Consider the following 14,780-nt stretch of genomic DNA (forward strand, 5'->3'; position numbering starts at 1 on the left):
GTGGGCAGGTACAGTCAGATTCTCATGGTCCTTAAACTGTCAGTGTTAAACCAATCACATGTTTTTCAATATTATAAGGGAAAGACTAATAAAGAGGGAGGGTGTAAAATGCTTTACATCATAGCCTCAGGCTTTTTTGGTTATACACAGTTAGCTCAGCAGTTAAGTTTAGGTATTTAGGAAAGTTGCTGAGTGCTGGAGGTTTGTCAAGACAGTTTAATCATGCTGGAGTCTGGCAGAGGGGTGGTAGTTCTGTCTGGGTCAAAAGGACTAAAGCTTAGGGGTAATAGACAAGATATATCTTTTATTATACAATAAAGAATATTATGTGCTGTAAATTAAGGCAGGTGTAAGTGAAACAAGCTTATTGAATCATCAAGGCTGCATATTTGATTATACAAGCTTTAAAATTATTCTTTTACACACAAGGATAGTCTGTGTCTACATAAAGCATGTTACATGTTCTGCAGTTTGTTTTAAAAAAGAAAACAAACCATATAATCTTCTTCTATTGGCCAACAATTGCCAGCAGCAAACGCCGATAATCACCGCTTGTATCACTTGCTATCATTGTAGCCAAAGTCTTCTGATACATTTGTGTGAACATCTGTTTAATTTGCACAAGGTCAATCTATGTAAAGAAAAAAAAAAGGCATGAAACACAGACACAGTGTATGATTTTAACTCCTAGCCAGTCACCTGCATCTCCTCCCTCACAGGCTGGTAAAGTGTGCAACTGATGAACTCTGCAGCCTTACAAGCCAGCTGGTCCCTCTAAGGACCAAGGAGCAGCTCCCAAAGCAGAGTGTCTAGCAGGTGTTCCTTGCTTTGTTAGGACTGTACTGTCTTAAAAGCTGAATATTTGAACTTTAGGTGCTTGTCTGCTACATGGACAGGCAACCAAAGTTAAGAAGGAAGACAAGCAATATTACCATCTAGCCAGAGATAATTAAATTACTCTATATAAAAACTGGCTTTAAAACAAATTAACAGATTCATCTAAATCTGAACCTCATAAAAGCTTCATTGCAATACATTGTTTCTACAGCTGTGAAAGAAGGGCTAAGTGAAAAGCTGGTTAGGATAGATGGCTTTCTGCTACACATGACGTTTACAGAGGAGAGTTTCTTACCTCACTGCGAGTGACTATAATTCTGATGAGGGTAGAATCATCTGTGCCAGCTCCTTTCATAGAATAATAAAGTCTTTCTGCAAAAAAGGCTGGGCGATTTAAAGCACATTGCACTGCAATAAAGTACATTTTTAGTATTAGTTCCAGTATTGTATGCTGTAAAACAACACCTGGTAGGGTCAATTCAAGATTGATCCTGATTTAGCTGTAGACAGCTAAAGGTAGGTACTGGTGAACATCCAGTTACTGTGGATCACAGGAGGTGTTTTATAGGGCTATTTTCAAGCTGACCAAATGAGTTATTCACATGAAAACTTAAGAGTTATTAGCAGTTAACGTCTCTGGAGGTGTTTTTCAAAGTTGTCTGAAACCTTAACTCTCAAACAGGTAGTGTAAAATTAGTTCTTCTCCTTGGATAGCTGGTACTGAGATACAAGGTATTTTACTCCTGTTCTGTTGCTAGATTCTCACTAACAAAAGTACCACTGTAAAGGGTTCTCACTCTAGTATACAGAATGGATCTTGTTTCTGTTAGACTGTTCACTCTCAGAGATGAGCCTTTATTCTTTTACGTGATCCTCAGAGCTGAATTTTTTCCATAAAACTCTTGAGCAGAAAATTATTTGGGAAGTTTTTGCTTATCCATTATGGCTATGGAAACGCTGTCATTTTGGTAAGCATTGGTAGGACTGGTGCCTGCAGATCTATTACTAATAAATCATAGTGATTCTCACTATCAGCAAATTGTGCTAAATTTGAACTGCTTTATAACAAGTCAGCAGGAAAAAGTGAATTCAGAACAGGTTTTCTATTTTGCTGAAGCGTTCCTTAGCAAATGCTGAGCTTTTTGGGGGTAGGTGGTGGTGGGGAAGAGGAGTGGAAAGTGAACTGTGCCTATAAAGTAAGTTCATGCTGGTGTTGAGATCATATGTGGGGGTGGCTCAGCTGTCTTGCTGAGGTGCCAAACAACCAGAGTCACAGCTCTGATACCCTGGTACTCATTTTGCAGAGCTCTGAAAAATACAGCTAGCAGCACTAACCAGCGACCCTTGTCTCTGTGGCATTGCCTGCCTTCCCAGAGAAGTGACAGAGAGTTCCTATGTAAACTTCTCTTGTTTCAAACTGACTTCTTAATGGTGGATGCTTATTTTCTCCAATTAAGTGTAAAGTGAATACTTTGTTGGGTTTTTTGCTAGCAGAGTCTCAGATTTGTGTTCATTTGCCATATGGCCAGTGTTGAATGGGATTCTTCTTCAGTTACATTTAGAAAGATTAATTCCTAAGGGATAAGAGGAACATATCACTTACAAATAGTCTTCAAACCACGTTCCACATTTCCAGAAAATTCTCGGTCAATGCTACTTAATAAATCACGATTGGCAATCTACAAATAAAGGAGATTAATATATGGATAATGAAATGCAGTAACAACTGAAACCTTAACTTAAAATACACTGACCAAGCTCATTGGAAATCAGTGAAGAACTCCTACCCTGGAGTATGCCTCAACTGTTGCTTTCAGTTGGGGAAAACTTCTGCTTGCCAGAACCATATTAAAGCAAGATTCATCAGTCCCAAGTTTTCCTTCACCTGCTTGGTACAGACGTTGAGCATCTTCTTGAGCTTTCTGATAATCCACAGTTTGATTCTCATCCCGATTACCCTAAAAGCAAAGACAACAGATGTAAAATGAAATTACACAGATAAGACTATCCTTTAACTGCTTGCAAGCCCAAGCATGTATCTTCAAAACTTGAAGCAGAAAGACTAATACCAGTTTGAAATACATTACATTGCTTTAAAAACACTCTTTGGTTTAATATTTCTTATAGGCAACAAATACAAAAGTGGCCCAGAACCCTATCTGTAGGGCATGCTTTAAACTACAGAGATGCTGACTCTCATAATTCACCCTACATACCATCTCATAGTTCTAATTCAGGAAGTACTGTACTTAATTCTCTATTTTACTTAACATAAGCTTTCTCTTGATTTGTTTCTAGGCTTCAAGTTGCAAAGAATCTTCCCAAATTAACTAATGAATTATCTTACTGAATATGCACACCTGAAATACCTCAGGTCTTCTATTGTATTTAGAATTTGCTAATTCCAAGCAAGAATGTCTCCAGAAAGCATTTACTGTAGTTGCAATATGTCCGTAGGGCTTGTATAACATTTTATGTGCTTTGGGGTTTCTTTGCTGCCCAGTGCATGGATGGACACAACTAAATATACTGTCTGAGCAGGCTGAACACATGCTCTCCAATACTGTTGTATCTATAGTGGCTAATACAGTATTTAAATGATGTGGTTGTCAGTTATTGTAAACTACTGGATTTATCAAAATAAAAATTAGCAGCATGAGCTTCTCAAAGTTTGCTTTCTTGTTCATTTTGACTTTTTAATCCAAATACCTAGTGCATAACTAAACTCTCACAAAGGGACAGGCAAACGAGGTCGAGAAGTGTCATAGAAATTCTAACAGCAAATAGGCAGATTGAACAGAGATATGTGGGAAGTTGCAGTAGTACATATTTCTTCCTAAACATGGGTAACTGCAAGTTACTGTTCTTCAACAGAAAAAGAGCCCTAGTAAATGTTGTGGGAGCTCCAGTGTTTGCCCGAGTTCAGTAGTAGCACCTCCCTAATTCTGGTGATGTGAAAGGAAGGAAGGGTCTGGTGTAACCTGGGAGGTAAGTTTTGCCCTATGGTACCTCTCTGGTTGTTCACAGGGATTCCCACAGGGATACCATAAAGGTTATCCTATCCTATCAGATTTACCCAAATGATTTTGTTAATGTATGCAGAAAGTAAGCATATTGCTTTAACAGCAATGCAGAGCACTGCTTTGTAGTACCACTGGATTGCATCTGCACAATAAAATATTTACACATAAATTCTGAGATTAATATAGGGTGCTAAATTAGGTCACACAATTCATCACAGATCTGTAGATAGAAAATTATCTCTTCCTTGGGGAGGGACTGAAGTGTCATACCTTGTCATTAGCGAAAAAATTAATGGCCCAGGGCTAAATTCTTAAAAAACGTGGCTCTTGCTAAGCATACACAGGCAATTTATTTATGGAGCCATTATGACTATACACAAAGTCAGACTGTACACCATTATCTTACCAAAAAAAAAAAAAAAAAAAAATTAAAGCTCACTTGGCACATAGATATAAGTAATCGTTCAAAGTGTCCTGAAGTGTCTGCTCTGATGTCCTGTTCAATGTCCCTTCCAAATTCTGATTTATAGCAGTTCACTATTTCTTGTATTTCCTGGTTTGTCCGTGTGCAAAGGATCTCAATCAGCACTCTCTCCTGAGTGCCTGCTCCCTGTAGACAGAGGAACAGAGGGCATAACTACAAAGCACTACCTATTCAGTTTTCTTTAACTGTGAAATTAAGCAGCCATCTGTTATTTCAAAACTTAACACAACTACATTGTAAGAACAGTATCCTTGCAGTGTGAAAGCACCAAGTCTTCTGTACACTTAAAATGGAATTAAGCTTCCTCAACCATTCAATTCTGCACTACTTAAAAATACCCCAAACTATACATCCACAACAGTGACATCAGCCAAAGTTAACTGAAAAATGGTTTAGGAAGGAAATTCTTTGTCAACCTTAATCTGGAAAGATACTGGAAGAAGGTAGAGCCTTATGTTAATCATTAAAGCCAAAGATAACATGTAAATTCTGTTTTTGGTAAGCATACAAGTGTGTGCCCTATTCTAAATGTGGCCTCTTCCTCAACATGGAGCACTGCTAGGAATTTTTCACAGATGCTTCACTCTCCCCAGAATAAAAATTAACTGAGTTCTGTGTACAATGAGATTTTACAGGCATGGTCATCCCTATTCAGGCAATGATTAGATAAGTAGTGTTTGTTATATTATACATTTTTTTAAATGGTCAAGAGTGGCTATTTCCTCCACTAAATCCAGATCTTCATTTGACCTCCACATTCTTTAGAAGGTCTGCATTCATACAAGGGTTAAGTTCTTTGTTTCCAGTATCAACCACCTGCTAAACTGCTGCAGCTCAAACAAGCAAGAAATTCTGGTAAACTGGATGTAGCAGCTTAGCTGAGTTAAAAGTTTAGACCAACTCACTCACCTAATCCCTATTGCAGTCTTAATACTTGAACAGATACATGCATCATCTGACCTTAAGAAAGTAGTAATCCAATTATTACTAGGATAATCCTTAAGAAAGTAATAATCCAATTATTACTGGGATAATCCAAAAACTATATTTCAATAACAATGGCTTGTTTTTTTAGTAAGGAGAGATAAATACCTTCAGTTTAAACAGTGGTTACAATTTTAACAGCACCCTGGCCCTTTCTAGGTTGTAGCAAAAATTGGGACCAAGTGGCAAAGTTCAGTCCTGCAGCATTTCATCCTCTGCTGGACAGCTGCTCTGGATTGGCTAATCCTGCAGAAATTAGCTAGAACTGGGGGATGCAGCAGAAAAGGATTTTAAGCTGCACAGTCCCAAAATCCGTTTGCCACTTTGGGATTTTTCAGCAATGCAGGGATCAGGTATTCTCTTCTGTTAGATGAGCATTTTAATTCAGTTTTAGGCTATGTCGTTCACAGGAAAACCATACCTTCATCGCATGACGTAAACTCCAGGCATCATAGTAGGTGCTAGGCATGAAGAGTGCTAGAATCAGTTCTTCCACATTTCCACTTAACTCAGACTTCAGGTCTTTAATTAAATCCTGTTCAATTACAAACACAAAAAGGGCTTTGGTGAGTGTTAGCCATGTAGATTATATACTGGAAAAAGATGAAACTCGAATTTACTTGTGACTGATCTCTACCTTTGTGCTGCTTTTCCTGTAAACCTTGGTTTTATTTCTTATAAAGAACTTCCCTCTGTCCAAAACTTGGGACAGCTCAGCTCTTCTGCATTATCTCCTCACTAATTAAGACCTAGTCAGGTCCTGAAAAATGCCACAACTATAAAATTCAACTTTAAGTTGCAGAAATGACAGATGGAAGAAATTAAATTATCTCAGCCTTTTATTGACTAACCAGTCCTCAACCAGTTTCTCAGTTTGTTCCTTACGAAAAAACAGATTTCAGCGCTGGTTTGTGCACTGAAAACTCAGTAGTTTCAGACACTAATACAAGGACTGTTTAAGCTCATTTTGTATCTCTCAAGCATTACAAAAGCAGAGATGCTTCTTGTTTGGTCAGGGACAGAGCCAGCCTCCAACATTCCTCCACCCCTGCTTCTGACAGGTATCAGGACAACACCGTGTTAAATACCAGATGTCCCCCAGTACACAAGGAATGTAACCAAAGGTGCATTTTTAAAAAGCCCAACCCCCAGCCCAGGACTAAAATGCAATCAGGCAGTTAAAGCAGCAGCTGCAAGTTTGGTTTTGTTTACCGATTCAAAGAACTAGTGAACATACCTTGCCATACATTGTCTTGAAAGCTGCCTTGATTTTTTGCCTTTGATCATTGGAGCGGTTAGCAACAACATTTATGATAGCCTGCTCATCGGTTCCTTGGAAACAGAAGGGCAATTTCATATAAGAACTCCGAAACTATGCATTTTCTAATCTTGCATTTGAGCATAGTTACATAATACATGACTATCATTTAAGTCTACTAATTTTTGTCTACTAAATTGCCCAAGTCATTTTGAAAATGTGACTTTTAAAAAGCTTTGGGGAGGAAAAAAAAAATGGTTAAATGAAAATTGAGGAAAGGGACAAAATGGCAGTAAGAAGTTAGCTCAGTGGAAATTTAAGCTATTGTTTACTTACCAAACCCCTTCATAGCTTTGCGTAGAATTTCTGCATCCCTTCCAGCGTCAAAGTTTGGAGCAGCTTTAATTGTGCCCTGGGTACACTGAACTATTGCTGCAGGCTGAAAATAAGAGTCACATGTAACTAGCTATCCTGCACAATGTAAATTCAAATTAAAAATCACAACTCTGGAATCAGTGCTTCAGAAGGAAGTGTCCATTAGTTCCCCATTTTTTTTCTAACACAGAATCAGGGTGACATTTAGTTGTGTTGAGCAGCTTTGGCCCACCAATGCCAAATCCATGCTTGTACCCAATTCTATGGATGAAGATCTACTCAATGAGCGAGTATACACAGATACAGGGTTATGATTTTGTTCAGGGTGTACTCTGAGTGTAGCTCTTCACACAGAAGATGCTGTAGATTGTTGGAAACCAGTTGTAAAAATACTGAAACTACAGAAGGAAGGATTGATTACAGAAGAGGATACAGCACATACCGGACCAGGCATTGGTGATGATGCTTGTCCACCAGGATATCCTACTGAAAATAAAGAACAAGATAAAAGGAATTAATTAGGTCTCCTCTTACTATGTAAATGCTGTCTGAAAATAAAGCCATTTACAGACCTACCACTGCATAAAACCTGTTTCCTAAGTAATGATCAGTAACTGAACTTCTTGCCCTTGGGAATATGGGAAGAAGCAATCACAGATGCATTCTGGCACATACACTAGCAAGGCAATTCTAAAAATACTACATTTACTGGTGCTATGGGAACTGGAAGGATCTCTCCTTGTTAAATATTGCTATCTTTGACAAAAGCCAAAATAGCCAATGCAAATGAAGAATGTGTGTCCTGTGCTCTTTTAAAGTCATATTAGACACTTTTAAAGGTCTAGCATATAAACGATAAATATTAAGAATTCATTGGTGCAAAAAGAATTGAAGTAATCTGATTTTGTGATCTAAAGCACTGTAAATGCAAAAGCTACAAGTACTCTTTTTTTCACTGGAATTTTATTTTAATCCATAATATGTATGTACAATAGTTATAATTTTAACAGCAGTTTAGTTATTAGTAAAGTTAACAAAGCAATCATTAAAAAAACAGGGTTTGCTGCTTTGAATTTCTTGCAAACACGACTGACACATTCCAGGACAAAAATCTTGAAGGTAACTCACCACTCAAAGCATTAAAAACACTGCCCTGTTTTTAAGCAATTGCGTGCATCTCCTTTCCATTTCCCCCACTGTGGCAGGGATCACCATGAACACACAAATCTGAAAAATGCATCCATTTCTTCAAGATTAAAAAAACAGCTAGATACTCATTGAATGGGGACTCTGGAGTTCACAGCTCTCATCAGGTACTTGCAGTCTGAAGAATAAGCACCTAGCCCACTACATCATGACCATTAATTGCTGACAGCCATCCCTTCTGGATGTAGCACCTGTAGAGATGGTTCTCATCAGCCCATTGGTGGTCTTGTCAAGAAAGGTTTACAACATACAAACCTCAACAGCTAAAAGTAACAGAGGTAAGGGCCTAATTTGTTACTACCTATTCCGGGGATCTCTTGGTTTAACCTTGGATGCTTAAAGTTTCTTCTATATGACATACCTGGAATTTGTGCTGGTCCACCTCCAGCATAGCTCTGGGCAGGAGGCTGCGGATAGCCGCCAAAGCCAGGGCCAGCGGGAGGCACACCAAACCCAGGGCCCGTAGGAGCTAGGAGAAGAAGAAAGACTTCAGCATGCTTAATGTTTTGTATTTTACTTCTAACACAACATGAGCCAGGTTATTGAGCAGAACTATGGAAGAGACCAATTCCTCCATGTCTGTGCAGTGGCCAAAAACCATCGAGGCCCTGCCATCAGCCTGCAGGTATTTACTGCCAGATAGCAATCTGGCTGGCTGCCTAAACTGATTACTAACAAAGCTGCTTTTCTTCTTTCTACTACTACCAAGCACAAGAAATGGTTACACCAGCAATCACTCCCAAAGGGGTACTCTAACAAAGATCTTACCTCCAGGATAAGGTGGCATTCCTCCAGCCTGGGGAGCTCCAGGGTAGCCCCCAGGGGCAGGGTAGCCCCCTGGGGCAGGGTATCCTGCTGCGCCTGGGTACCCAGCAGTGGGTGGTGCTGCAGGATAGGTCCCTCCTCCTGCTGGAGGGTATCCTCCAGGAACAGGGGGATAGGAGTACTGACCAGCTGGTGGATAGACAGACTCTTGTCCTGTTGGCTGAAACAAAAAAAAAGCATGTATGTACGCTTGCTAACACTGAGTAAAAAAACTCTCAAGCTACCAAAATGTCCACATGTATAATAACATGAATTAGTAATTAGATTCAGCACTTGAAGCAGCAGCAGCAGAATTCCTGAAGGCTGGGTGGGGCCTCATGGTTGGGTTTTCTGATGCATCTCCCATGTTGACACAGAATCGGAGAGTGCTGCAGTGGAAGGCACCTCTGGGCAGCATCCACCTTCAAAGCAGAGCCAGCTTCGGAGTTAGATTTGCTCACGCAAGGTGTCAAGTTTTCAGTATCTCCAAGGAACAGCAAATCCACAGCCTCTCTGGGCCTGTTCCAGTATTTGACCACTCTCATGATGAAAACTGTTTTATTCAAATCAAATAACAATTACAACTTGTGGTTGTTGCCAGCAGCCCATTCACTGTGTACCTCTGACAAAAGACTGGCTCTAATGTCTGTCACTCCTCCTTACGTAGCAGCGGACTGAACAGATCTCCGCTTAGCCTTCTCTTCTCCAGGCGAGCTGCCCTCATGGACACACTCTTGTTTGTCCATGTCTCTGTTGTACTGGGAGGCCACAACTAGACACGGTATTCCAGATGTGGCCTTGTGGCACAGAGGAATAATCACTTCCCTTGAGCTGCTGGCTTTGCTTTTGCTAAAGCCTGGTATGTCATGAGCCTTCCTCCCTGGGCACATGCACTGTTGAGCCACATTCAACTTGTCAACCAGCAGGACCCCTGCTCCTTTACTGGAAAGCTGCTACTTCTGTCCCTCGTAAGAGGTGAGCTCAGATAGGCATGCTCTGTATGAATCATTAGGAGCTCACCTCCTGTTTTTATAGGACTTTTAAGAGCTTAGTATCTTTGAACCTTCAGCCCCTCTTGTACAACCAGTATTTTCAAATGTTACATGGTAAGAACTTAGAAGAAGTGTTGGCATTTTTTTTTCCATTTCCTTTGAAATCCAGATTATAAAGCATGGACATTCACTGACTGAATCTGGACCACTCAGTTTGAACACCTATTAATCAGGTATTAAATAAAAACAAGTCAATTATCTATATGCCTTTGTTTTGCTACATGTATGACTTACCAGTAATAACACAAAGGTTGCTACTAGCGTTAAGGTACATTAGAAATATTTACCTCAATGACCAGGATCTCTAAGGGAAAACCCTGTAAGTCATACACTTGATCTTAAAAAATCAGGTATTTAAAATCAGCTTTGAAATGAAGCATAATGTATGGGCTTATTACTCACTTGCTGAGAATCCTCTTTACTGACCAGCTTTAGAAATATGGGTCACACATTACATACAGTACACACTCATTCTCAAGCCCAGAGAACAGAAATACACTGCAAAGGAGTAAAGTCTAGCTCAAACGTTCTCCTCCAGTTTGGTTGTCCCAAGATTTCTACCACCAGATTACTGTGCCCAGGCTATATAATGTATCTCTGGGGAATAGAATAGTCTAACCTTTCTCTGCCAGACTCAACAAAAAGATTTAAATGGAATTTAGTTTTGCAAATCCAAAATTAGGATCCTTAAAAGCACTACTCAGATAACTATCACTACTTCAGAAGAAAATAATTTCCCATTGGTTTTTTGCACTTGTTATCACTTTGGGCAACATCAATGAGACTAGGAAACCTGGACTCACTGATATGGAATCTAAATGGTCTTTTAAATTAATCTGTTGAATTTGACTATATTTTAGATGCTAGCTAAGAAAAAAATATTTTCAGTTGTAGTTAAAAATAAATTTAAGCTACAATCATGAGGGTTCAGCAAAACCTTGAGGGGAGAAAAGAAATCCAAGAGTTAAAAAAGTCTGATTTCTAACATGTTTGTCTTTAGTTTGAGTGGCCTTAGTGTTTCAGAGGGAGTAAGGATAAATTTCAAAGCAAAATAATTGGAGAAATTATTGTGTGTATTTATATATGTTGCATGTATTTATAGCTTCAGTATCTTAATGGGATCCAGGCTGAGCTTCATGCTGAATTCTAGTTCTGTACTACGTAATACACAGACCATACAAAATTTCAACAATTGCAGTATGATCAGTGCCATACCAGTAAAAGCATGCAGCTACATCTAGCTTTGAAAAATGATGAAGGCATATCAAAAAGACTGCTGTATCAGCCACACCTGATACATTCCAGCCTTCCACTAAGTTTCATTGGAATTTTTAGTCCATTCAGTCATGAGCTGAAGGTGGAACAAAGTCCTGTGGCTGAAGGATAGAGGGTCAAAGTCAAGATACAATGTCTTCTGTCCGCAGAAAAATATTTACTTGGTGTCGTATGAAAGCTGGGCTACTTGCGTAAACCATTCCAAGCTCTTCCTGAGGGTAATGGCCACTTAAGTTTATTCAGCATCTCTGTAAATCCTGGGATATGAGTACACAGAATATTTGATAGAGACTGTTTCAGAGATTACCTCTGACCCTGTATGTATGTAAAGGCCCTCATATTTATGTAAGAGCTACTGATACTTCTAAAAAATTATTTGTTGAGATAGTTAGCTATATTAAAAAAAAAACAAACAACCAAAACCAAAACCCCAAAACCCTCACAAGACAAAATAAAATAATCAAAAAACTTTTTGGAACAATAGGCAACATAAAAAACCATAAATCTTAAACTTCCTTCTTGGAATTCTTATAAGACAACGGTAAAGTCATCCTCAGGAATATATAGATGGAAAACAAAGACCATAATTTCTAAAGAATACTGTATATGAACTGACAGCTACTATTTACACACACAAAGCATAGTAAGAAGGGGTACTCGCAGAATATAAATACATTAGGAATGCAACACACTGAAGAGCCATACTTACAGGATAGCCAGGGAAAGCAGGGTAGCCGCCAGAAGGGGGATAACCCGGGTATGACATTCTAGGGGGGAAAAAAAAAATAAATTACATTTTCACTGTCAAGGCACCATACCTGAGTTTGTAGTAGTCATTTGCTTGCTAATTACCTGTTAAATCACTTGAATGATATGAAACATGGTAAGAGGCCTGAACCTCCAAAAAGAACTCTTAAGATACAGGATACACTTGGAGGTGCCAGCAGGAGGGGGCTGAGCCCTTTGGCAGAACAGAAACAGAAGGATCAGGCTAGAGCAGGGCCCCAGTCCCACACTGCACCAAGCATGTCTCCCACCACACTGCACTCCACAGGGGTAGTTCCTGTGAGAAGAGCAGTTCCCTACTGATCCTGTGTAAAATGATAATTTGATAAGAAACATGTAATCCCCCTGCTTACTTCATTTGTGTAGATGATTTCTGTTTCCTGCCACTAGCTGTTTAGTCTCATTTTTAGTAGAAAGGTTTGAGGAGTAGGAATTGAATGGGACAGAGATCATTCCCCATGTTGGCAATGAGTTGGGCAGGGAATTTCAAGGCCATTAGCCAGGCTAAGAAACATTTAATGGTGGGGGAAAAAAAAATCATGTTCACGCTGACCAGCCGGATTCCCTGACCAGAGCCTGGGAGCTATGGCACATTTCTAAGACAATATGCACCTTAGGGGCACAACTCACACAGGAAATATAAAAATGAATGCAATACAGCAAATTATTATTCACATTTCTAGGTATTCACTGGCCAAACCAAATGGATTTCAAAGCAGAATGCTTACTGCGTTGAATCATTAAGGCAATAGGTGATCAGAGAATTAAACACCTGAGACTTAACGTGGAAAACACTAAAACTTTGCAAAGGTTAGTTCAAGTAAGAGTCAAAATTGACTTGCAGAGATGCACAGCTATGCAGTCTCAAACTGATAAACTTGAATCATCACTTGCAAATAAATAGAGGAGGAAGAACAGCATGAGGTATATTTGTAATACTATAATCACAAACACCGCTAATGGCTATTTATTTTCCCAAGAAGAAACACCTTAAACCAGTAACTGTACAGTATTTATTACTGCCAGCTGCTTGAATGGACTTTAAATTTGGCTTTTAACAGCACATTTCTTTTGATATTTCTGACTGTAATGCTAATTGTAACTCCTTTGTGGAGCAAGATGACCAGCAACACTTCCTTCTGATTTCACTTTCACTCTTTCCACATACAGGAAAATATTGTGTCAGCAAAACTGAATATTAATAAAACTTATTCAACTTTTCAGCTTCATGTAATTCAACTAAAGTTACACCATTAAGACGACAGGATTGTAAAACCTGTAAAACTTGTTGATGTTGACTGTATCATTTCCACTGTACAAGTGTTTTTCATGATGCAAAAACAGCTGGTGACAGCAAATCAGCTGTTTTAACAGCTGTAAAAAGTTTTATTTGTACAATAAACGGGACCCAACAATCTTTCAGCCATATTAAAATATATCAAATTTTAGACTTATTGGTAAGAAATTCATTCTAAATGAAGTTTTCAGCTATGTCTCTGATTTACTAGCAAACACATTCTGGCAAAAAGCTTTTTAAGCCATGAGTATCCAACATCTCATTTTCAAGCAAACAAGCCATCAAAGCTATGTCATAGTTTTGATTAGCAAATTAACCACCTGTGATTTATGGTGTACCAGTACATTCTTTAATGCTTTCCTTATTTTGTCATATTGGTTCTTTTTCTAGGATTCAATTTGTGATGTGAGTTCTTTTGGGCCAGGTACTAGGAATTGTGGTATTTAATTTAACCACTCCCCTCTTAACAAGACCTTGATTCCTATTTGTCATTCTTCTGAATTACAAAACAAAAAATGTTTTCTTTGCATTTGCTTGATCTAGCTGGTTTTTTTTTCTTTTCTATATGAAAAAAAAAAATTTAGAGTAATAAAAGGGTCAAGTAAGGACCACTGTTTCAAGTACTTCAGGCCTTGTATAACTAGATGGACATGATGCTGAATTGGGATTTCAGACTTGCCTCTGACACGAGAGTCTCTTCAAAACTTACCATGACCACACAGCAATATTTACTAAAGCCTCTCTGAGTATTGCAGATATGGTTTCCAGGAGATAAATTAAGTCACATATATAATAGCAAGCACTTAGTAAATACTGGACTGCCATGGCTGTAGCACATGATCTCACTTATCTCAGGCGCAAGCATCCTCAAGCAGAACAGAGGCTCTGATGTTACTACTTTTATAACCAAAATAATAACAGGCTTTCCCATCAGATTTTAATTTCCTATTTCATCTGCATGGCAAAAGTAGCCTTACAGGACATGCAGTACTTAGGAACAGAAAGCTTCAACTGAGAAATTCCCTGAAAAGAGCCAGTGGCACTGGACAAGCCGTGGCCCCATCACAGAGAAGTTTACATAGCAAGAACGTGTCACAAAATATTGAGGTATTTAGATACTCACATGGAAGAGATTCACACTCTTGGACAGCAACAGAATGGAAACTTTTCTCATCTCTGTTCATTCTGACTCTACTTACCCCCTTTTCTTTTAACCATGAGATGATCTTCTGGGAAGAGCAATAACAGAATCAGTCGGCTGACAAATGGATCAAGAGAAATTGGAATGAGGTCACCAAATCCCTTTGCCTCAGCCATATGAAACTCTCAGCCAGTAGTAATAATGAAATTGATTTGATTGGAAGTAATCAAGCCTCAAGGTTAAAATACCTCTATGTAA

At 38.9% G+C, this 14,780-nt stretch overlaps 2 protein-coding genes across 4 annotated transcripts in view; one reads left to right on the plus strand and one right to left on the minus strand.

Annotated features, from left to right (window-relative positions):
• The window catches only part of PPP3CB (protein phosphatase 3 catalytic subunit beta), a 38,587-nt gene extending 35,091 nt beyond the window's left edge, over positions 1 to 3,496 (plus strand). Inside the window, exon 15 of one of the 2 annotated variants that reach the window (XR_003398722.1) lies at positions 3,136 to 3,496. The gene's annotated coding sequence lies outside the window, so the exon portion shown is untranslated. Of the gene's footprint in view, positions 1 to 180; positions 494 to 3,135 lie in introns of those variants that run through there. The other variant, XR_003398723.1, reaches the window with a different exon arrangement.
• On the minus strand, positions 278 to 12,144 carry ANXA7 (annexin A7). 2 transcript variants are annotated; one of them, XM_026851607.1, is made up of 12 exons: positions 12,008 to 12,144; positions 8,936 to 9,152; positions 8,529 to 8,636; positions 7,404 to 7,444; positions 6,923 to 7,025; positions 6,566 to 6,660; positions 5,750 to 5,863; positions 4,300 to 4,470; positions 2,625 to 2,795; positions 2,441 to 2,516; positions 1,133 to 1,245; positions 278 to 631 (listed from the first exon to the last, which is right to left on the minus strand). In XM_026851607.1, exons 1-12 carry the CDS (start codon positions 12,062 to 12,064, stop codon positions 509 to 511), a joined length of 1,389 nt encoding a protein of 462 aa, XP_026707408.1. In that variant the 5' UTR covers positions 12,065 to 12,144; the 3' UTR covers positions 278 to 508. The 2 variants fall into 2 exon arrangements, with proteins under 2 accessions (XP_026707408.1, XP_026707407.1); XM_026851606.1 differs by having other exon boundaries at positions 7,404 to 7,447.
• Positions 12,145 to 14,780: the final 2,636 nt, after the last annotated feature.

The sequence above is a fragment of the Athene cunicularia genome (assembly GCF_003259725.1).
Source record: "Athene cunicularia isolate RWA chromosome 6 unlocalized genomic scaffold, athCun1 chr6_part1, whole genome shotgun sequence".
NCBI lineage: Eukaryota > Metazoa > Chordata > Aves > Strigiformes > Strigidae > Athene > Athene cunicularia.